The sequence below is a fragment of the Dermacentor silvarum genome, chromosome 10 (assembly GCF_013339745.2).
Source record: "Dermacentor silvarum isolate Dsil-2018 chromosome 10, BIME_Dsil_1.4, whole genome shotgun sequence".
In the NCBI taxonomy this organism is placed as follows: Eukaryota; Metazoa; Arthropoda; class Arachnida; order Ixodida; family Ixodidae; genus Dermacentor; species Dermacentor silvarum.
The window spans coordinates 32,002,303-32,026,595 of NC_051163.1; the positions used below are offsets into that span (position 1 = coordinate 32,002,303).

Below are 24,293 nucleotides of genomic sequence, written 5' to 3' on the forward strand. Positions count from 1 at the left end.
CGTGACGTAAGGAAGTCCAAGGCCACTGTTGTGTCATCTATTCTGAAACATTGCGAAACAACCGCAGACGTCTACCTTTGCAGGCTCTGGCATCCAACAGTGCAGCAGGGGCGTTATCACTGAATTGTGTGTGCTATTCTTTCACTTGTGCGATTCATGTTTCACGCCTGCAGCAACTACCTTGGGCTGACCGCCACGATGCCTATGCAAAAATAAAATGACTCATGGCAACCATGACGCGTTTACGGTTCCTGCAATAGCTTATGATGCTTGCAGAACCCAAAAGCACAGCCTTCAAGAATGGTTTACGTTACTCCGAGGGAGCCGTTGCTGGAGGTGCCATTTCAGTTCATCACCAATTAGCGTTGTCAGACTGCTGTAGAGTGGAACTGCGTTATAAAGAAAATTTCAAATACAAGTCTTCTACTGCACCAAATGCGGTCAAGTTTCGCCTGCTTGCTGTGACACGCAACGGTATAACAAGCAATGCATAACTGAAGTTAAATAATTTGGCGTCATGGCCACTTCAACAATGAATCCAGGACATGCGTAATTAAAGAGGCCGCTGATTTTCGTTCTGAACACTTTGGTGACAGAATGCGAGATGCAGTCAGCCTTTATGGCATTGAGGTTTGTCACCCGTCAAAGTGTTCAGCCACTCGAACTGTTGGATTTTTTTTTTTTCCCCCTTGCACTGGAGGTGGCGGGTGGGTGATACCACAGTCCAAACCCTCCTACTCAATTTTTTTTTGTGCCAGCTGGCACATCAAGCAAGGCGTCAGGCAATGAGACACAATCTCTCCAATGCTATTCACTGCATGCTTATAAGTGTTCATGGTATATTAGACTGGAAAGGATTAGGAGTGAGGATCAACGGTGAATATCTCTGCAACCTGCGGTTTGCAGATGACACAGTCCTGTTCAGCAATGCTGGTGATAACTTGCAACAAATGATTGAGGACCTCAGCCAAGGAAGTCTAAGAGTAGGGTTGAAGATTATTATGCAGAAGACAAAGTCCAATAGCTTAGCAAGAAAACAAAAATTTCGTGATCAGCCGCCAGCCTCTAGAATCTGTGCAAAAATATGTTTATCTAGGTCAACTACTTAAAGAGGACAGTGATCATGAAAATCATGGCTAGGAGCTTGCTGTTATCGTTGAGAAGAAGAAAATAAAAGTGCACAATCACTGCATTTCACCGGTATTAACCTGTGGCGCAGAAACTTTGATGTTAACAAAGAAGCTTGAGAAGAAGCTTAGGACTTCGCAATGTGGGTAGCGAAGTCCTAAAAACCTTCACTGTCTGATTTTCGGGACTTCCTGCCGAAGCGGCATTAATCGTAGCCACCACTACCGCTATTGTGATTATCTCGCTTCCTTGAACCGCCACTCTTGCACGCAGATTCGCTGGCAGCCATAGCCATCACCGCGGCAACACTAAGCCTAGCTACTTCGACATTCGCTACCAAGCTTCTTTCTGTTCAGTGCCGTGTTTTTCCTTGAAACAATTCGCCACTGTTAGTAATGGCACAGAGTCCGCCTTTATAATCCTCGCCTATGTCTTCGAAGCTTGGAAAGAACAACACACTGCATATCGCCGGTTCCTGTAAGTCAGCTTAGCCTCAACACAGAGTGTTATGCAATAAAGCATATGTGAAGTATTGCGGTGAAGCATACCAATAGTGGGAAGAGACAATTGTCACGGGACACGGTATGTATTTCTTAATTACACATGCGTGCACATCTCCTATCATAGTACGAGCCCCGATATGCCTAATGAGTATACTGGGAGGCCTTCAGAGCTATTTCAGACGTACCAGTGGCGATTTAAGCCCTTGGGGGCAGGCAGTAAAAGGCATGCATTCATTTTTTTTTTTTTGGTCTGCTTGACTTTTTGCAGATTTTCTCGTGGCCCCTAGGGAGTCCGAAAAATCGGACGTTGACTGTACATACAAGAGATAGGAAATAGATGGAGACATACGGAATACTTCCATTACACAGATAACTTCACTGCAGAGGTGTTTGTTGTAAAAGGCGTTTGACTGCACAGAAATAATCAAGGAAGTGGAAGGATGGAGAGCTGCTGTTGTCACTGCTCAATCGGTAGACCATTGCATGCACCGTGTGGAGGTTGTAGGTGCAGCTCCCACAAGCGGTAAGTTGCCATTTCTTCCACTTTCTATTTCCCTTTTCCACAATATTTCCACGTTCAACTTTTATTGGCTTCATTGTCTGCTGGCTTCGTACAGTTGTAAATAACAAAAAAATCGAGCTTCTTGATTCCTACTCTTCTTACTCAATGCACTGACAGGCTATGCGCGCCAAAAATATACCGATTATTGCATGCCTTCTCCTCTCACGGTAAGAGAGCTATTCTGATTCCTTCACCACTGGCAAAACTCTATTGTGTTGCTTCTCCCAACAGGCTTCGAGGCGTCGATAAATCTACGATTTACCACTGGTGAAGCAATCAAAACAGCATTTCTGGCTGGACTAAATCAGTGTGTATGAATTTTTTAAACTGCCCAAGTTGAAGTTAACGTAAGCTGAATGAGTGGCTACCACTTTTAAAATGTCCTTCCACCTCAGACCCCCAAAACATTCTAGTGACCCAACACCTCTTCAAAATCAGTTCTTACTGTCAACCAATCTGTCGCGTTTCAGTAAAAGTACTTGCATGATCAGGTGGCACAGGCACATGCTTGTATCAGCACCTCTGTTAAGAATCCATTTCTCCTGTTCGTTCACACAAGTGTCTCTTTTGTTTTCCTAAACACATAGATACAGGTTTAACCCCACATGATGGTTCCTGGCCTTCCCTTTTGAACCTGGATTGCTGCAGCATCTGGATAGCACTTGAAATGTACAACACATTCATTTTTCGCCATCATCGGTGATGATGCAGCAGCACGTCTCGCACAAAAGTATCAATTTTCTCAAAAATCCAACAGCAACAACGTTATTGCACGCTTGGACATACGGTGTCACCTGCGTCTAGCTTTTTGTTACGTTATATTATTTTAGCTTATCATTCGTGGTAACTTTCAAAAAAGATGGAAGCCGTTCTCCATGTGGGGTCAACACCGGGTCCGAAGAGGTTAGCTTACAATCCAACTGAAGTCGGTTAAGTGCTGTAATACTGCTAAAAAAAAACCCTACAAAGCTGCAATATCTGGCATTCACAGCATAGGTGACAGCGACATGCACACGTGGGTGTGTACATACGTGTCTGGACTGAGCGGTGGAACTCCCTCTTGCGCCTGTTGGCGAACCAGTTGCTGACGTTGGTTATTGTCATGAAGCCGCACCGGCTTGAACCTGCAATCCGACAGCCAGGCAGAAAGAAACACCTGATGCATTCCACATTTTGAAATGAGGTCCAGGAAAAAGAAACCTAATTACTTTGTTACCATGCCAATCATTGTGGCATTGAGAGAAACACATGCATTGAAGGTCACAATACCCACCGCGGTAGCTTAGTAGCCATCGCATTGCCCTACTAAGCTCAAGGTCACGGGTTCAATCCCGGCTGCGGCGGCCGCATTTCGAAGGGGACGGATTGCAAAAATGCCTGTGTGCCATGCATTGAGAGCACATTAAAGAACCCCAGGTGTTAAAAATTAATCTAGAGGCCCCTACTACAGCAGTCCTCATAATCAGACGGTGGTTTAGGCGTTTAAAACCACAACAATTAATTTAAAACTTTTTTAACGGTCACAATGAAGTGAAATTCCCTCTATCATACTTGACCTGAGCAACTTTTGTCAAATTCCAAGACCTCTTTTCATCACTGATGTTGGCCAAGAAATGAAAGGGGATCATCACCACAATGTATGGCAACTTGCATGGCATGCACTACTAATGTGAACAAATGGGTCTATAATAACTGCTGGTGTTTTGCATCCTAAACCTCAAGTCTGTAACAATCTTCAAGTGTACGAAGAATGCCCCTACACAAGAATAACCACAGAAAAATGCGTTTTTGTTTTCTGCACGTGTTCACACATTCAAGTGCTGAACTGGACAAACTGGAATTGCGAATCTGTTTATACTGTTGTGAATCTGTTTGATCTGTTGCAATTCTGTGTATATGCATTGGCCAGTATGGCCAACAGACTACCTTTTACGAGACACCGTAGACAACGGTTTGCCTGTATTTCTATAGCGGGAGGTCTCAGCTCTCCTAGTCCATAAACTCGAGCAAGACTGCAATGTGAGTATGCACAGAAAGCACAGTCTAGATCTGCTAACAGCAATGGGGCAAGCGCATGGCCCAGGGAGCCAGTCCCTCTGATGGCCACCGAAATAAGACACATGTGAAATACTGGAAGCCGGCTTTTTCCACATTGTTAAGTTGCCCTACACAAGGTGGCTGATGTCCTGCTTCACTGCATTATTGAGTCTAGGGCAGGCTTGCAAACAGCAAAGGTGTAAACAGCTTCACCCATCTAGTGAGACGTCTACCACCATGTTCGGTTAAAATGAGATACGTGGGGAAGTGCATACGCAGAATTCCACATATCTATTATTACAACCGAGGGTACCGAGTGCATGCTGCAAAAGCCAGACGCTGGTTCTCGGGCGGTACCTATGTTGTGACATGGGTACTGTGACATCTCAGGAGGTACCCATGGTTTTTCTGTGACACGGCTTGATCCTGGTCCATAGGACAACAATGATCGTCCCATGTAGACTGTTTAGTCTACTAGGCCTAACCAGTGATGCGTCATCGATAGTCAGCAACCGTAGTTGCGGTTTCGTGCCTAGCTGACATGGCGGCAACTTAGTTCATGGCCGCCATGTTTGCGAAAACGCGCGCACAGGTCATGCCTGAAATGCTGTGCAGCGTCCGAAATTCCAGTTATTCCCGCTATACATTGGTGCTAAGGGGTCAGAGCTGCAGAAAGTCAAATAATGGACATGTTCAAGAAAATCAGGCCACCGAAAAATCTATTGGTGACTGTATTTTACATTTCTGCTAACAGAATATATATTCCGAGACACATGCACAAAAAAAAAAAAAGCTTCGCATAACCAATGCAGTGTCACATCCTGCGTTTTCGATTGTGTTATCACAGAAAAAAATACCCCATGATTACTAAATTTTAGATTTACTTTCTTATATCCAATAATTTGTTATATACATGTTCATTATTATACATGTTATATACAAGTTTCAATTGTATTTACAAAATAAAGGATGATCGCAGCTGAAATCCTGCGTTTGCTTTCAAATTGTAAGGTGACAAATCTAGCATGGTTCAATAAAGTATGGGTAACCAGATTTTCACAGCAGAAAACCAGGTGGTGCCAGCAAATGTACCATTTTTACGTGATCGGGAGAGGAGAACTAAAAAAAATTTGATTCTGGGGTTTTACGTGCCAAAAACAACCATCTGATTATGAGGCATGCCGTAGTAGGGGACTCGGGATTAATTATGACCACCTGGGGTTCTCTAACGTGCACCCAGTGCATGGTAAACGGGCATTTTTGAATTTCATGCTCATTGTAATGCAGCTGCTGTGGCGGAGAGGAGAACTGAATTCAGTGACTTGCACTTGGTCATGTTAAAACAGTGATGGCAATTACGTAACGTACCATAACGCCAATTTTGGGAACCTTCTTGTAACTTTTGAATGATAAAGTGCATTCTACAAGATGGTTCTTGAAGCAAATTTTCGAACTGTGGAGTTGCTAAAATTGTTCTGTTATGCTGCTATATTCCCTCCATGCGCCAGTTAATTCTGTCCATTGCAAATTTAGTTGATTTATTGCATTCTCACAATTGTGAAATGTGTACAGCTGCAGACTGGATTAGGAATTTTTCAATATTTCAGCAAATTCTGTCAAGCATACAGGATTTGTGGAGTCCATTCAAGAATTGCTGACAGGAATTTCAGATATGAGAATATAGACTATTTCACATCTAGCATACTCGAAAAGCACCTATCGAGCCACTTGAAGAATGTGCAGGGTGTAAAACAGCGTGAAAAAATGAAAAGGTAAACCAACTACATGACGGCATACCAAAACCAAGAGCAAACACTCGGCCGTCTACCTTCCATCTCGTTAGTTGAAGCACTGTGTACATATTATTTAAATTTGCAGTACAGGTCCAATCAGAAGTGCTTCAAGATGAAATGCAACAATTCTGAAATGTTATTTTCGCCAATGCTTTCGCTTCTGATGAGCTATCTTGTGCATATAGCGCCGTTATAGGGACGTGCAACTCTAGCGCCTGATAGGGGCAGAGCTTCAGACTTAGTTGCAGGTGATGTGGCCTTCGTGACCAGAGGGCCCAGGAGCACCAAATTATTGTATGGTCACGTGACTCACCTTAAATGAACCATTATTACATAGATAACACAGATTGGCTATTTTCAAACTTCTAGGTTAGCTTATCACTTCAGGACTCCTCACAAAACCAAGAAATTGATTTTTATTCTAAATTTCATTAACTACTGCACATATTCTCTTGACTTCTTAGTATCATAAACATCAGATCTAATTTAGGATGGCACCATTATGCTGCTAGGCTAGATTTGTAAGTGGGAAATCAAGTAAAAAATAGGGTGAAACGAAAAAAAGTGAAAATGACCTTGCATGACCTTGCCGAGAGCTTCCTACATATTGCTTTGAATTAAAGTTAACTAGGCTCGAGCAGATACCGTCAAAACTCGCATAGTCGCGATGATTTGGTGCAAGATCGTCAGGCGCCTTCACACCCCACCTTTTGTTTTTACGTCTGTTCTGTCTTACCAAGCATCTTTTCAGAGTAAGGGTGGCTTTTCTGGTATTGTAGAAGGGTAATTTATTAATACGGCTTGAATACCGTATAGACTCATGTAAGGGCTGCACTATTTTCCCCCAATTTTGATGAAGTGTGGCCCTTACATGGGACCAAACCTTTTGGTCAAAATGGTGCCAGCGCAGCCTTGACTTGTGCACCCCCCCAGATCCCTGGATGTACCACTGCATCAGAGGTCAATGCGCAGCTCTCGCCACCTAGTAGGGGCACGCGGAAGTATGAGTGAAAATTCGCCGATGCACGTACATGGCATTGGGGCACCAAATGTGATTGCTTCCGCGTTGAATTTTGGGCTGCCAAGTTGGGGGTGCGGCCCTTACACGGGTCTATACACTAATTTTCCTTTTTATCGTCCCTTTAACTGATCAGATGTACAGCAAAGCAAGGCAAAGAAGCAACATTGAGAAGGGAGAGTGACGGACCACTCTCCATGGAGTAGGCGTTGCACTCCTCCACGACCCTCTCCTTGTCGTTCTGGCTAGGGTAAGGGTTCCGCTGATAGTGCCTCTCCAAGATTTCCAGGTGGCCCTTGACAAAGGTGAAGCGCTCACGCTGCTTGGTCAGCCGCTTCAGCGCGTCCTGGGGCAGCCTGGTCATGTCGGTGCTCGGGGTGGCTGTAACACACGAGAGAGGGTGTCGTCGCACACTGCACCAAAGTGCCGTTTCGAGGCAATGGCTGTTGCAAGATTTTTAACCGGCTTGGATAACATTTGGTGTCTGTCTTAACACGTTGCAAGAGATTTCCTTAACTCTTTGACTGACAAGTTTATTTACCAGCACACGAAAAGAACTCTGCCAAGATTTTTCGTGAGTTGGTTTAGCGGACTTTTCATTCAGTAGAAAAACCTAGTTCTTCGTAGTCACTGTATCTGATTTCATAATTTATAAAAAGTTGACATATTCCTTTATCGGCCTGGCGCGCGCGCCGAGGCCGAGGCAGTGCCTTTCAATTGTGCCCCCGTCTGTTCCTCTGTTTCATTCTGTTTCCATTTTCTCTGTTGTGGGGTGTGCAACGGCAGGCGCTGGCTGAAAGATAGACGGCCTCTCTCTCTGCTGGGTTCTTTGTCTTCTCTGTCGCAGAGCACCGATCCCGGCCACCAGCGACCATCTGGCCATGTTTTGTGTTGCAATTTGATTTAGATTCGAATGTGTTGCTTAAACGTATGTTGTATCGAACCCCAGCTTAATAAACGTTCTTTGTTCCTTCTTGTGAGCTTCGCCTAGGGTCTCCCTTGCTGCGCGCGCTGGCACACGGAGCGGGCCGGACCAGGCACGGACACTGCTCGAACCCGCGGTAGTCGTCCGGCGTGCGTGATATCAGAGCGTGCGCGCCGTGAGCGTAGCGGCAGACCACAATGTTCGTGCTTTCTTTCCGAACAATGAGCGATGCAACCGGTGGAAATGCTTTGTCTGCCGCTAAATGATCTGCCTGAGCAGAGGTTCAGCGCCGCCACCGAGAGGACTCTGTCGGTCAGAATGAAATTCTTTGCCATAATACATCGAGAATTCAAAACACCTAAACAGCTGTGCTCAAAATTCACATCAGGGAGTATCATAATCGTCGGTGATTTTTTTTTTTTTAGGAATTGGTAACATTCAATATTTGGTTCAATAATCGAAGCTCTTAATTCCTGAGTATTCGTATTCAATTAAAAATTTTGTAATTCAAACAGCACTTTTTAAACATAAAATGTTAAATATCAAACTCTCAATAAGGATACAAATATAATAGCGCAAACTATGTGATTAGTATTTAATACCTCACATATTCTAACACCCCTACATCCATGCATTTTCTGTTTAATTTTGTCCTTTGGTTCACCAATGTGTTCCAAGAGTACATCAATGTAAACACAATGTTACCAAGGCTCTCGTAGCATTCGTCGAGAATGGCAGTAGGTGTGAGGACGTCTATATCTAAACGTTGACTGGCTGCATTACAGGGGCCCTGAAATACTTCTTGAACATAGTAAGAAAACGCTGCCAATCTGTCGTAGAGGCTACTGTGAACATGTGAGCCAAATATTAGTGCACTGCATGCAGCAGGGAATTTTGAATCTATGCAGCAGGGAAATTACAATCTCCTGTCAAACGCAGCGAAAAATCGCATGCCGTCACTTACGCAATGTCGTCGTGCAGCGCCATCAAAAGCAGCTGGACCCACGAATGCTATTGGTTGATTACGTGATCGCGAGAGCATTCTCAGTAATACATAATTGCTAAATTTGACTTAAATAAATTAAAAATATGTTTGCAATCTCAAAACGCCAGAAATATAATTTAATCTTTGCACTGTGCATAGCGCATCCGCTGCGCGAGCTGCATAGTGTAGTCCACAGCAGCCGCGACGAGCCCTTTTGCCGCCGCGACACTCAACTTTTGCCCGGAGCTTTGCCCGCTTGGCTACGCTGTGTAGCTTACAGCATGCTAGCAGACAAAAAGAGAGAGAAAGCTGAGTATCAGTGCAATAATCCCACTTATAGTTGAAGGATTTGAAAAATATTTGCGGCGTGAGATTCGCGACACAACATCCTTTAATATGATATGTCCATTCTATTACTAGTTAGAAAAGTGTTTCAGGGCTTCTTTAAAGGAGCCCTGAACCACTTTTTACTGAAGTGGAGAAATGCATTTAAAGTTAAAATAGGCTCTTTCAAAAATACTTTGCCGCAAAAAGTTCTTGAAAGCGTTAAGCAGAAGTGGAGTTACTGGCAATCAAACACGTCCTTCCCGGTGGTTCCACTCCTTCAATGCCTTGCACTGCGAAGGCGGAGCGGGGCGTGCCTACAACGCTTCACCCACTGAATGTCACCGTGGCGCACAGTTAAAATTTGATTTTGGCACCTACGACGCCTCAAACATGCCAAACGCGGCTGCCCTCAGCGAGCCGCAGTGCACTCAGCCAGTGGACTCGCCGCGGTATCTACGCTATGTAGTAGACTGCAGCTACATGCAACCGCAGTGTTTACTTTGTGCACGAAAGAGCTGGAGTGCGCGCTCGTGCTCATATGCTCCTGTCTGGCTGCTCTACATGGTGCGAACCGGCTTTGTCCTGCACCAGCTTGACCGACGGATAGTAGCCACATTCAACTTGCGCATCTTGAAGCGCTCTCATTATGAGGTTAAGTCTGCCAAGGCATCGAACCAGGAGCGGCCAGGAGTGATGGCACACTGGCAAGCCTTCTTGATTTATGTCAGCATTGGCCAACAGCAGCCGCGTATAGGAGTCCACTATACTACGAAATAAAGTGTCCAGAAAAGAGTGAGGAGCAGGCTTCTGTTGAAGAGAGCGTTTGAGAGAAAGGTGACATCGCGCTCCGCTTGTGAGATCCACGGGCCACACACGACAGCAAAATTTGGCTCAGATGTTCACAGCAGCGTATGCTATCCACGGATTGTGTTTTTTTCGCCAAGCCTGCAGGGTGGTTCAGGGCCCCTTTAATGGCCAGGAGACAGTCATGCTCATGCACACCAGCTTTCTAGCGCTTGCAGAGAAATGAAAACCGCAGCAGGGGCTCACAGTGCTTCAGCAGCTTGCTGGCATCCTTTCGACGATTGCAGAACCAGTTGTTCACCATGCTGGCTGTCACATCTGTCGGAACTGGCTCGCCTGAAACGATAGCAATAAATTAAGAACAGGTGAGTGCGTGCTCTAATGTCTTCGTACCAACCACCCCTATTGGACTTCTATGATGCTCTGCATGAAAAATAGTTGCAGAAAAAAAAAATATTGCAGAGGGCCACTTAAAAGAAACCATAAATGCGCCACGAACAACCACTATAGCTGGCCTATTGAGAGCAATAACGAATAAAGCTTTGATTTTCTGGCAGCTTTTTCGCCAAGGATGCACAATGTTGGAACACATGACAATAATACCCGCAACAGATGCCTTAAAAGTTCACTATACTCTGTTTCAGTAGTTCCGTGCAGGACTGTGAAAGCTACAGGCTTCTTCGACCAATCGTAGGGGGGGGGAGCACTTCTTAAAGGTCCCCTTCCGCGTCTTGTCGTTTGCTAACAGCGAGCACTGCAGCACAGACGGTGGCAGCATCTACTACAACTACAAGTGCCTAGCAACGTCAGCTGTTGTGATCACAGCGGTAGAAAATTCGTTTCATATTTGTACTGGCACCAAAAAGGCGTGCTTCTCACAATATTTCGAGATACAGGGGAGAAGGAGGGTTGCAAAGGCGGAGTGTTCAGAAGGAGCACTCGGCCAGCGTGTTGCATGGGTTGGTGGCACCCTCTCTTGATTCCTCCTGTAACATCTACTTGCACATGGTACACTCACGGACACTGGTAAGTGCCGCCGTTTTCTTAATAAGAATTCATGCACGTTCACCGCACTCCTTCTGCACTGTTCCAAGCATGTTCAATGCCAACTTATTTGCTCCTTTTGCGTAAAAGAGCAGCTTGGAACAATACCACACAAGCAAGTCTGCTGATGCTATTTTTGGGAAGAAGGAAGCACTACCCAGGAGGCAGTCCTCTGCAGTGTTGAGCTTGTGCCGACTACAAGTACCCACTGTCAAAGCAATTATTTGTTTGTACTTTTTAAATGCAAATTAATGTCTGTACGGCAGCATTGCACTTGTTTGTTGTTCGTTGAACATTTTCATTCAAACAAGTGGAGAACCCTATTCTCAGTGTCACAGAGCCTCAATAAATATATTATTAAAGAACGAAGCAAAACCGCGCAATAAACCGCCCTGCAACCTGCACAGAAGCTTCCAAGTAAACAACTGCCAACAAAATCACTTCTCAAGGCCATTTAGTTGTCCAACAAGTTCCGAACTGTGGCACTACATCTCGCAGCACAAGAATCTGCGCTCGCTGATTGCGTAGCCTTGGCTCTGCTGCACAGAACTACTGCAACATAGTATAAGTAACTTTAACAGCTACACTGTGAAAAAAAAAAGGGGCAGGAAATGGAAGAAAATGAATCAGAAGGTGATGCCATCGATCAATAGAGGCAGTCGTGACACTGAAACTTCACAACAAAATTTGTCCTGACAACAAACTTGACAACAAACGTCCTGTCCTGCGCCACCTTAACAAGCTCGACAAACAACATTGGAGATCATTCTGTGGCTCTGGACCCGAGAAAACCTCTCTACAATTTGGCAAATAGTGCGAAGCCTTTGATCGCCTCCTCAACAGATGCATCCGTTCAGTGCTGTCACCATTCGGCAAGGCCAGCGTGAAGTTGAGGTCGCCGAAGACTTCTGCAAATTACTTGTGAATGCCTCTAGCGATTTACCAACGCAACCACAATTGAAGTTTCCGCCATCTACTGATCACCGTCTTGATACGCCTTTCACTATGCAAAAGCTTGACACTGCGATATCTGCTTCCCGCCGGTAATTTGTCCAGGACCAGATGGACTCACATACTCCGCGATTTGTCATCTTGGTGTGGAAGCTCGAGAAATTCTCCTGTCGCTCTACAACTCTACATGGGACTCAGTGACTGTGCCTGAGAACTGGAAGTGTAGTCATCTTGTGGCTCTGCTGAAACCTGGGAAATGCCAGCATGATCTGTCACATTATCGCCCGATAGCCTTGGCAAGCAGTATTGGTAAAGTGATGGAGCAGATGGTACTGAACAGACTGGAATGGCTACTCGAGAGAGGTGGTGGATTTCCTGATTTTATCAAGGGATTCCGAAGAGGCTGATCATCTATTGACGGTGTGATCGACCTAGTATCTTCTGTCCAACAGGAGAAAAGACGCCTTCGTCTGGCTGGTGCAATATTTCTGGATAAAAAAGTGCCTACGACAACGTCTTCCAATATTCTATTCTTCAGGCGCTTGAAGATATCGGAGTTGGTGGCCGGATGTATGCGTGGCTGTGCAGTCTCAGTGGCCGCACCATTTTCATGTCCACTACGGATGGCGAGACTGATAGACATGACTTTCGCAGGGGTGTTCCGCAGGGTGACGTCCTTAGCACTATATTGTTCAAAGTTATACTCATGGGCCTTGCAGACGAGCTACCTGACACAACGCATATCAGCACGTATGCGGATGACATTTGTATCTGGTCGTCTGGGGTGACACGTCCACAAGTGCGTGCAAGGCTTCAACGTGTGGCTACCATCACGGTGAAGTGCTTGCGCCTAGAGGCCTGCAACTCTCACCAACAAAGTGTGCAGTCCTAGCATTCACGTGCAAATCAATGTCACAATATCCCATCGTTGTCGACGGAACAGCGCTCCCTTTAGTCACCCACCACTGATTTCTTGGTGTGATAATAGACCGCAATCTTGCTTGGACAAAACATGTTACTGCACTTAGGGCTAAACTGACTAACTTCATACACGTTCTTCGGGTTATATCTGGACTGAGATGGGGCCCCTCTGAACATAGTTTGCTCCAAGTGTACCAGGCACTTTTTGTGGGCTACATACACTACAGAATCCTTGTGCTATCTAACATGGGGTCATCTTGTATGGGCACACTGGAGAGCATTCAGGCACAAGCACTGCGGAAATGCCTTGGCTTGCCACGCTGCACATCAACTAAGGGCACAATAACGGATTGCATACTCACGACCTGAAACCAACTCAGTGACCAAAGCACTCATGCAGGACCTTACGAAGGCATACAGAGCCCATGCTGACAGCATCCACAGATGCCTACATATGATCGACCCAGACGGTAAATTCTGTTTGCCCCTGAAGGTTATGCGGAGCAAAGCGTCATTGCTACACAGAATTCGACTGGGCGTTGCTTTCACCCGTCACTACGCACACTTCATTGGCCAGTCAAACAGCCCTGATTGTGAACACTGCCACACGCCTGAAACGCTGGAACACATATTGTGCGATGGAGTGATGTGATAATGGAGCGAAGGACGTTGCAAGGTTCTCTAGCCAGCGTTAGCAGGCAACCACTGTCGGAGGACGCCATCTTCGGCCCATGGCCTGACACTGCAGCTTCAATGCGGGCAACTAAAGCGCTGTTTCTGCAGAACACGAAGCTAGACGAACGGCACTAGTAGGGCCACTGTCTATTTACATAAGCACTCACCACTCCTCCTATCATCATCACCCATGCCAGTACTTTCACTCCCCTCTTCCCCAGTACAGAGTAGAAGACTAGAGCACACTAGCTCAGGTTGACCTCTCTGTCCTTCCTACCGATATCTATCTATCTAATTGTGTTAACCACATCAGCGACGTGGAGACGGGCATTGTTGTGGAGCAAGATGACCCCATTCGTCAATTTTCCACGTTGTTTGTTCTTCATTGCGACATGCAGCCGATCCAGCGTTTCACAATATGGAGAGCGATTGATAGTCTCTCCAGGTTTAGTAAATTTAATCAGTAATGGCTCCTGACGACCGAAAAAATAAAATAAAAAAGTCAACAGCACCTTTCTGGCAGAAATGACTGCCTTTACTTTTTTTGGGGTGGTGAATTCAAATGTTTCCACTGTAAGCTTTGCCGTCGTGTTTAAGGCTCGTAGCAGTGGCACCATGATTCATCCCTAGTCACAATTGCAGGCAAGAAGTCGTCACCCTCATTGTGATACTGGATAAGATGAGTCAAGGCAGCGCCAAATTTCTCCGTCTTCTAGCAGTGGTTCAAAATCTTGGGCATCCATTGCGCACACAAGAGCCGATAACCGAGATGGTCATGAATTATGGTGTGAACCGAACCGTGGCTGATGTTCACACACACTGCCAGTTCATCGATGCTTATCCTCCGTTCTTGTCTAATCAACTCATCAAACTTTGCAACTGTGTTGGGGGTGATTGAACGGTTGCTTTGGAAGTCTTGGATCGTCTTGGCAACTGTCACGTCTTTCTTTGAACCTTTTGCTCCACCGCTTCACAGTGGCCAATGAAATGCAATGTTCACCGTACACGGCAGCCATACGGTGACTAATTTCTTTTTGGGAAGCACCTTCAGCTATCAAAAACCTCACGACACCACGCTGTTCAACTTTTGGAGTGTCTATTATGTCACGCAACCATGTTTAACCCAGTGTATGAGAGCATTAAAGAACATTTATCCTCACACCTGCATGTCACTTTTGTAAATGAGAGATGCCTGTGTGCAACGTGCATGCCTCGCAGATAATGCAGCGAACCGTTAATGCGTACGGTGGGTTGGCTCACTTTCATTTCAATCACCCTTGTATATATATATACATATACATATACATCCCTAGTTCTTTTACAGTGCAGCTCTTAGGCAATCGTTCCTGCGGCGAGCATCGCCGTAACCGAGCGAACGAGCACAGTGAAAGATGAAAGTGCGAATGTGGAGCGCAGTGGGGGATAAAAGATGCGAGGAGGAAAGCGAAGGAGGAGGGTATGGCGAAAGTGTGAGACAAAAAGCGTAGTGTGGCGACGATGGCTACGAGGTGGCGCCAAAGCAGCACGCGCGCATCATCTGGGAGGTCTGTCTGCAGCGGCTGTTAATCGCGCCCACACGCTACCTCTCGCAATCTCCAGATTAGCGGGGCAGTCACACCACACTTCACTCCGTTTGCAACGTGCCGCACGAGACAGGTTGTCTGTACCAGCCAATACATCGTGAAATGAAAACACTTATAGAGCTGCGCTCAAACTTCGCATTTGGGAGTACCGTAATCGTTCGTGAATATTTCTTGTCCTTGGCAATGTAAACACACTGCCAGCATTACGTTACGACATCAACTGCGAGTAATTATGCCACAAAACGGCAGCGAACGTCAAACGATAACCGAGACCGACAGCGTACCAGAATTGAGCGCACTGAGGTTGCACTCAGTGGCGATGGCATCCCTCTCGTCCGCCTCGGGATAGGGGTTGGCCTCAAATGCCCTCCGCAGCACCTGCAGCTGGGAGTCGGTGAAGCGGAAGTGGTGCCGCCGTGGGAACGCCAGGCCTTGAACGCCTGCGGGGATTCAATGGAGGGGCCAAGAATGTGACTACACGGGGCAACTTTTTACATTAGCAACAACGCAGTCGGCCATCGCAAATTCAACCCGAGTTGATTAAAGTTTTTCACTTAACCCTCTCCGTACCAACAGGACGTTGGGAAAAACTAACAGATACCATTGAATGTTCTCGCAAATGCAACCCGAGTTGATTAAAGTTTTTCACTTAGACCTTTTCATACCAACAGGACGTCGGAAAAAACTAACCGATACCATGAATGTGCTCACAAGTTCAACCTGAGTTGATTCAAGTTTTCACTTGCTGACTTTCTGAGGCTAACAGCAACAAGGAGTTATTTGTTCAAAGTGCATCCTACAAGCGTTCACACGCTGTACATCAGCAAGCCTAGAGCCAGGGACAACCAATGAGAGTCTTATCGCTGCAAAGCCAGATAACGTGTCGACGATAACTTGTCCTCTTCGTCTCGGCAAAATGGACTGACGACATGGACTAGAAGTTGGTTCACTACCTTCTCAAAGATCCCAACAACCACGTGCAATGTTTACATGCAGAAAAGAAACTCACTAATTCAACCATGATATCACGTGTCAGCTAATTCAACATGAAAAAAATATTGGTGGAAAGTCACGTACAAATGCAGTGCCTTTGCCAAAGGAGCAGACAGTAAAAATTTTCGTTTGAAATACACAGTTATAGAGCAGCAGCAATGAACAGCATACAGTGCTAAAACTGATGCGGACTCGCAGAAGAAGCGGATGCAGTGAGCTCTGCGTGTCCTGAGCATTCTCGTTCCTCGCTCGACTATGTCCATTTCACCTCCCGAGTTCACATCCTTTTTTGCACTGTTGATCAGTCGCCATGCAATTCCACCGACATGCCCAACCGATTGGGCAATTCTTCAGCTGGCCAACGCTGCAGCAACCTACACGTGAAAAGTGTGTGGGCCACAATGCCCTCTCGCCCCCTCTCTTGCACAGAACTTACTGCTGAAATATCTGTCTCTCCACACCTTTACCTCTTGGCCGCCATTCGCAAAATGGAGGGGCAATATCAGCTTGTAAAGTTCGCTTACTGCCTATCAGGCAGTAAGCGAACTAAGCGAATAAGCAAAGTAAGAGAGACACAGCTAGATTTCAAGGGATTGTTTGTTTAGCATTCACATGCTAGCTCAAGCACAAGTCGCTGTCGTGAGTTACTTCAAATTAAGAAAACCGCAGTTTGCCAACAACCTAAATGTCTTACTTTTACATTGGTGGTCAGGTAATACAAATCCGCCCTGCAAAATCCCACCAAGGTAGAATCAATGAAGGTCGGCCGTACCAACATAGGAAACTCACCAAACTATATGAATGGATATCCCGTGGTCATAACTGCCGAACTTAAAATTCACGAAAATCGAAGAGCCCCCAAAAAAGGTAAAAAAATACAAATTTTCTTCATTACTCAAGATGTTGAGCATTTACCAAAACAATTCAGATATTCATTCTGCAGACACGCTGAGAATAGGAACTCTGCTCTCAGCTGGAATGATCTACACCACAGGCATAATGGAAATATTCACAAAATAAGAACTAACAATTTCACAAATTTTAAAAACAACAATTTGAAGGCAAGGATGATGTTAAGAATGACTGTACTATAAGGCACAAGCATCAGTTTGTTGAATGTGTAAGGAATCTGGTATATAGGATCCCTATGACGTGCGGACACGTGTACATCAGACATACTGGCAGATGTGTTAACACAAGATTAAGCGAACATATGCCTAGTTTAAAAGGATGCCTCAGCACACATTTGGCCTTGCATTGTAACAAGTGTACGTGCACATCCTGCTTTGACAATACAATCATTCTTTTCAAACATTGCAATAAAACATCGAGAAAAATCGTGAAAGCGTTTTATATTTCCCAGCAAAAAGAACATTGTGTGAGTCACCCATTTATTGCTATGTTAGATAAAGAGATGTCGCTACTTTCCTCGTTTCTATAATTTCCAGACAATTTACGTGATCGCTGTGTGTTCCCTAGATGGAATCTTGAGACGTTTTGCACAGATCTGTATGGTATTTAAGTCTGATGTTTACAAAAAAATAAAACTGTTGTTAGAAAGTGCTCGTCCTTGTGTATCTCTCTTTGTCTCCATTTGTTTAGAGCAAAATTTCACTCGAACTAGCCCGGCTCGCAGTGATGCTTCGGAATTACTGGTGTGATTACGACAATCCTAAATAAGCTCTAAGGACTGGGCGTGTCACGACACGAAGTTAGCAGGTGTGTATGGTATACAGGACTGCCAATTCATTTAGAACATGGCAACTGTCCTCCACAGCTGTGTCGCAAACGGCAAATAGCACGTCTGCTGTTTCTCCAAAGCGCGACTCCTGTGACCTCAAAAGTAGATGCGACTGTGAAGCAACAGTGCATGAAGGACAAAAGCCATAATAACTGAAGCCACGAATGCGCGTGGTGCAATTTATGCTTTTGGTTTCCATTATACGCCATATACCGCTACTTAGACATGCCAAACAAACTAGCACATTAACTTGTACCAAGTAAATGCGACTGAAATCACAATTTTGGGACACAGCACAACGTGAGCTGAAGACAGCTTTCCAGCAAACACCAGTGCAACCGGATGCAATGAACTGTGCACGGCCTAAGAAACGAGTCACTAAAAATCTGCCGGAATTGACGCAATACACCTTCAGCCGATCCTCTGTTGGGACAGAGTAGGTGCAACCGCAGAGGTAGCTGACAGCAGTAGCATCAATGATTTGGTATTTACGAAATGTTCAAGCAGCACGCAGGACAAATTAGACCAGACTCTTTTTCCTTCTACATTGTACTCCGTATCATTGACGTAGCCGCAACCTGTGATAAAAGACATGCTACCTGGATAAAAATGCCATAAGGAAGAGCAAGCACCTAGTGTAATATGGAGACATAAAAGGAACGTAAGAAGAAAGAAGAGCATGGATGAAAATGTGGAAACGGTGTGTTTCACACAATGCAGTCTCTGTTGACGCAGACAATCGGGACTACAGGTGCATTCACAGTTGCTACCTCTCCAAAGGCTAAGACCACAAAGCCACTGTGCGAAATATATTCACACATGCAGGAGGTTGATTTTGTGCTTTTTTTTTATGTCAGCTTGGGTTTTTCATGGCATTGACGAGACCCACCATCCGTAAGCAGTCACTCGCGACCTTTCAGGGTTCACAAACTCGAGTATGAGATGTAAAAAAAAAAAAAAAAAAATATTGCCTTTTTCTTCTTCAAAATGAGATGTACTCTCAGAAAAAGCTAAACATGTCAAGCTTATCCCAAACAATAAGCTGCTGTGCATGAAACTAAATCTCTCAATTGAATGAGCAGAAACAGGTGTAACGTGAGAGCTCTGCCATCTATCTCCATGCCATCAGGCTGCTAGACCCGCGAGAAGTAAATTCAGCCAATAAAATTGATTCCCGCATCGCTGCAAAAGCAAGTGGAGAGCACGGCATCTGCCGGAAGAGCGCAGGTAGAAGCAACAATCACAAACTGCTTGCGCAAGGACTTCCACGCTACCGCGACCTCCGTTACAACGCGGCCGAAAATACTTATAAACAACGAAAGATGCAAGAGTTAACCGGCTAAATGATTCCCCGAAATCACGGTAAGAACAACGCGCCCGAGGAACTGCGACCTAGCGGGAGGGAGGTCAACTCGCCTCGCTGAAGCCGCAAAAAGTGTTGCGATCGTGCGCCGCATTGAGCAACAGATCGAAGCGCAGTCAAAAGAAAAAAGCCCGTTAAAAGCGTGCCGTCAGACGTAGTTCGAAGCCCGGTGCAAATACCTTCCGCTTCCGCGAAGCGTTCGAAAGTGTACAAACTCGCACCGCGAAGGCTTCCCATCAGCTGATCTACTTTCGATGCACTCCAATGCGCCCGCTCGCCGCTGCGTATTTTTCTACGCAAAACCGCTCTCGAAAGCTCATCGTTCGAGCTCCCGAAATATTCGTCTCGCTTCTTCTGCGAAGGGTCACGAAATCGCCGAGTATGCGCAGCGCAAAGGCGCCAATCAGCTGATCAGTGTTTAGGACGCACTGCGAGCTGCGCGGCCATGCTGTACAGGGGGGGTGCCCAATGAAGCGGCATGCGAAACTCACCTCGGGGCACAACAGCGTTCGAGTGTCCCTGCGAAGCGTCCGGGGGTGCAGTCGCCGACCTCTGACACCCGTCTGCAACTGCAGCGACAGCGCAGTCCTGCTGTTGAAAGCCATTCTGTTGTTGCTGGTGTGCCGGCGACTCGGTGGACGAGCTCTCGGAGCTCGACGTGCACTCGTCCTCTTCGTTCCTCGGCGTCGCTTGCTGAGCCGGCGGCTGCGGCTGCGTCGGCACGCTCGCTACGGTCGTCGGAGGCGTCGCAATGCCGTTCGGTGCCGTAAATCCACCGCCGTTAGCACCGACGTAGTGCTGAGGAGGCGAGCGGCGTTGATCGGCGCCCCTGCGGATGGTGCGCTCCAGCCGCTCCAACTTGAAGTATATGATGCCGATCTCTTTCATCGTGATACCGGTGTCTTTTAAGCGGCGAACCAAGTCGATCTGTTCGACCGTAAACTTGAGCACCATCGTCGTCCCGGAGGCGTGGTAAGGTCTCCGGAGATTGGTTTTGTAAGGTTGTTGCAGGCGTTAAGAGAGGCATTCGGTTGACCGCTAATAGTTAGCTTACTAACCGTGCTGGTTAGGTGAGGTTTCGCTCCGGTTAACTAGGTCCTCCGGGGTGGGGATGCGAAGTCGTCGGTTCGCACGCCGCAGTCGGCGTCTCTCGTGCGCAGGGGCATGCCTCGGTAACGTGCCAACGAAGGCATGTTGCGCAAGGTGCACGCTAACGATAACTAAACCAACCAACTAACCCTAACTTAAACGTTACATGTTTCTCATGTGCGCCGGAGGAGGGCGCCACCTGCTTGACTGCGCACTCTAGTGGCTGTAATTAGAACTGTTGGAGACCATAAAGCTTTTATTGTAAAAACCACTTTTAAGAATAACGTTGCTCGTAACAAATAAAAGCCTGCACAAAAAAAAAGTTATTTAATAAGTGAAGATATATATTGATACCCAGATTCAGCATAGTGTGAAAAAAAAATAAAAGAAGCAGCAGCACCTAGAAATATGCCACACATAAAAGCATAACAGTTATTATAACTGCATGCTTGTAACTGTTCGGAAAGAAAACCGTTACAACATGCGCTACAACATTGCGTCTCATGTTTTATAGCCTTCGAGATTGGGTTTTCACGTGACGTCACGGAAGAGCAGTCTGGCGGGCGCTGTAGCGGAAAGGGCACAAGCTGCGTTGGCCACTATGAAACCGCCATATTTTTGGGGAGTCGGTGTCAACAAAGCCTATCTCCGCTGTTGAAGCGCTGACGATGTGTGTGTTTTTTTTACTTTAGGAGGAGTCACTAAAGTGCCTATCTCTTGCAACTTTGCAAGCATGAATGCCAGCCCCTCATTAATGCACTTAAGCACGTACGCGCAGAATTTAGAGTCCGGTGCGAAGGTGCGCTACGTCGAGAAAGTGGAGCTTTGCGGTGGCGTCGATCCACTTATGCTTACTGGCAAAGAGGCGTCATTTGATCTCGCGCTCGTACCCAAGGTAGAACTTTCTGATATTAAGGACTACCTTGTGCACGCTACAAGCTTCATAACTCACGAACAGCTGAAAGCAAGAAAATCCCTGGAGTCGCACAACTATTTGACCAGCGGCTTTGTTCAAGAACCCCAGCTGAGAAGACACGGCGAGCACGTCATTGTGCGCACGAAGGTAAGACAATCTAAAACGCTACATCAGCTAGTTGGTCTTTGTATTACCGGGTCGAATTGTAACGCTAACGGGTAATACTTGCCAATGTGTGTGACAGTAGTGTGATTCGTGTTCGGAATGTTTCGCTGCGCAGCGAAACATCGTAGCACTTTCTCAAGTTACTGCCAGCGAGCGGCACTTTTTTCATCGTTTATGTACCGTTGCTCCTTGATAGTAGATGAAAATTTCAGGAGTAGGCTTTCGCGCAGCGCAGCGTCCAGCAACGCAGTGCCTTCCGGAGTTAAGGGAGCGAAAACGATACCAAAGAAAATCGTTTGTACGCAACAAGTCAGCTACCACCATGCTGCACCTTTAGAAACACTTGCTGTTTAGCGGCTACTTCCAGCGGTTCACCTTGCTCCAGCCCCTCTCCCCCCCCCCCCCCCTTCCTTTTTTTTTTTTTTTTTTTTACAAATTCCCGTCACCTGCCCAAGCGTTTACTACGTTCTACAAATTATCGCTACCGACGAGGCCGCGAGCTTTGCATACGTATGCGCAGTTGCGATTCGATTGTGCAAGCATAAAAACCACTCGCTGGTGTTTTGCTTATTTACACTCATGGATACACCTACATTAGTTTCACTCACTGCTGATTTAGTAACTCGCCTTGCTTTTTGTGCAGTGGGGCAACCTGTGTTCTCAGCATGCATAGAACCAGCAGCTAAATAGATCACTTCCTCCATTTGCAGGTAAATCACTCCCAGGCAATTTCCACTCAGCCACTCGAGCCATGGCTTCTTGTCAAGCAGGATGGAATGGTCAAAGCTGCACACTGCACGTGTATGGCGGGTCTCGGCGAAGCCTGCTCACACATTGGTGCACTGCTCTTCTATTTAGAAGCAGCTTCAAACTTTCGTGATGGTCAGGCTTGCACTGATAAGGAAAATGCATGGCTGCCTCCATACTCAAGTACTGTGCCTTGTGCGCCACTTGCACACATCGACTTTGCGTCAGCTACCACCAAGAAAAGGCGGCTAGATGGACATCGATCATCATCCTCAAAGAAACCAGCCACCACTATTGAGAGGCCTTCACAGTGCGAATGGAAGGGCTTTCTCGACAGAATTAAGAAGGCTGGCAAATATTCTGCAGTGTTGGCACTGAAAAAGGACTATTGCGAGGAGTTCATTCCTGTGCAAGTGAAGCACTCCACTGCTCTTCTCGGACACTTGGCAAGAGACAAGCCATTGTCAAGGGATGCGATGCTGGAGGAGTGCGAAATGTTTGCCCAGGCGTATGTTGTAGAGCCAAAGGTATTTATATTTCCATTGAAGGATAGCTTTATTGATATAAAGTAACTACATGTTGCATGACAGACAAGGCACTGCTAAAAGCTTGAAACTACCAGTGTTTACATTGCCCAACCTGCATGGTTGCTGCTAGCTAAATGCAGTTTTGTGATCATGTACATTGAATTAGTGTGAAAAGTCATTGTATTGAAAATGCAGGTCTGTAAAGATGTGGAAGCGGCAACGAGAGGTCAGTCGGCCTCACCAACATGGTTCGCCTTCAGAGCAGGCCGGGTCACAGCATCGACAGCCCACGCAGCTTGCCGAACGACCTTGACTCAGCCATCTGTGAGCCTGGTTAAGAAGATCTGCTACCCGGAGGAGAGCAAGTTTTCTTCTCCTGCAACTAATTGGGGTCTGCGCAAGGAGGACATTGCCAGGAACCAATACGTTGCTGAAGCATCCAGCCAGCACAAAGAGTTTGTTTGCAACAAGTCTGGATTGCATATTAGTTCACATGAGCCCCACATGGCAGCAAGCCCAGATGGCCTGATTTCTTGTGCCTGCTGCCAAGATGGCGTTTTAGAAATTAAGTGCCCATATTCAGCTGCTTGTGTAAAGGACGTTGTGACCCAGAAAAGTGGCTGCTTAGAAGTTGCTGCTAGTGATAATACACTAAAGCTGAAACGACAACATGCTTACTACACGCAAATACAAATGCAGCTTTTTGTTTGCTAGCGCAGCTATTGCGACTTTTTTGTGTGGACACCAGCAGATAGCCATCTTGAAAGAATCTTCCTGGATGCCGAATTTTGTCAAGGGGTCGTGAACAGGAGTAGGGATTTTTTCAAGATAGTCCTGTTGCCAGAGTTGTTATTTAAGACCTGGACAACATCTTCAGAGAACAAAAATGGGCCTGAAGACTCTTCTGATGACGGAGCACTGCATTTCTGTTATTGCGGTGGTCCAGAGTCTGGAGACATGGTAGAATGCAGTGGCCCAGACTGTGAGGGTAAATGGTTTCACTTTCAGTGTGCCAACTTGAAGCGCCCTCCGAAAGCGAAGGCTTGGTTCTGCAAGGGTTGCAAACCCCGAAAGTGATAAATATGCATATTTGTAGTCCTGTTATAGGTAATGTAAGTGCACACATGAAAGGACCTAGTGAACTTGTTCTGTGAAATTAGCCTTACAAAATATTGCTGCATACAAGGGGAAACTGAACAGAGTCATCAAACTGTTCACCTTATCACTGAATTTTACATAGCGAAGTACATTATGAAGGAGCAGTCTAATAAATGTGGAATCTTTGGATGACAGCAGGTATTTTTCATTCACAGCAGTTTTGTTTCTATTGCAGTGTTTTCTCTAGCATGAGTGCTGCACACGTTGGGTCGCTGGGGTTCTTTGACATAATGGGCTCGGCATGTAATGCACATGGCAAAACATGGTGGATTAGGGTAGGAGCGGATTTCAAGGAACGAAAAGTGAACTTGTGCAAGACAAATTTAGGTGGAAAGAAT

The 24,293-nt window shown here is 46.1% G+C and overlaps 2 protein-coding genes across 3 annotated transcripts in view; one reads left to right on the plus strand and one right to left on the minus strand.

The window, feature by feature from the left end:
* Nucleotides 1–20,648, minus strand: part of LOC119466089 (homeobox-containing protein 1) — a 36,847-nt gene extending 16,199 nt beyond the window's left edge. The window contains exons 1-5 of one of the 2 annotated variants that reach the window (XM_037726581.2): nucleotides 19,845–20,648; nucleotides 15,541–15,696; nucleotides 10,329–10,418; nucleotides 7,231–7,422; nucleotides 3,225–3,317 (exon numbers count right to left, since the gene is read on the minus strand). In XM_037726581.2, the coding sequence (XP_037582509.1) occupies nucleotides 3,225–3,317; nucleotides 7,231–7,422; nucleotides 10,329–10,418; nucleotides 15,541–15,696; nucleotides 19,845–20,307 (994 nt within the window). In that variant the 5' untranslated portion in view covers nucleotides 20,308–20,648. The remainder of the gene's footprint in view (nucleotides 1–3,224; nucleotides 3,318–7,230; nucleotides 7,423–10,328; nucleotides 10,419–15,540; nucleotides 15,697–19,844) is intronic. The other variant, XM_037726582.2, reaches the window with a different exon arrangement.
* Nucleotides 20,649–21,067: 419 nt separating this feature from the next.
* LOC119431450 (uncharacterized) lies at nucleotides 21,068–24,089 on the plus strand. Its single transcript, XM_037698938.2, has 3 exons — nucleotides 21,068–21,505; nucleotides 22,234–22,797; nucleotides 22,993–24,089. The coding sequence occupies exons 1-3, from the start codon at nucleotides 21,176–21,178 to the stop codon at nucleotides 23,509–23,511; spliced, it is 1,413 nt and encodes a 470-aa protein (XP_037554866.1). The 5' UTR covers nucleotides 21,068–21,175; the 3' UTR covers nucleotides 23,512–24,089.
* Nucleotides 24,090–24,293: the final 204 nt, after the last annotated feature.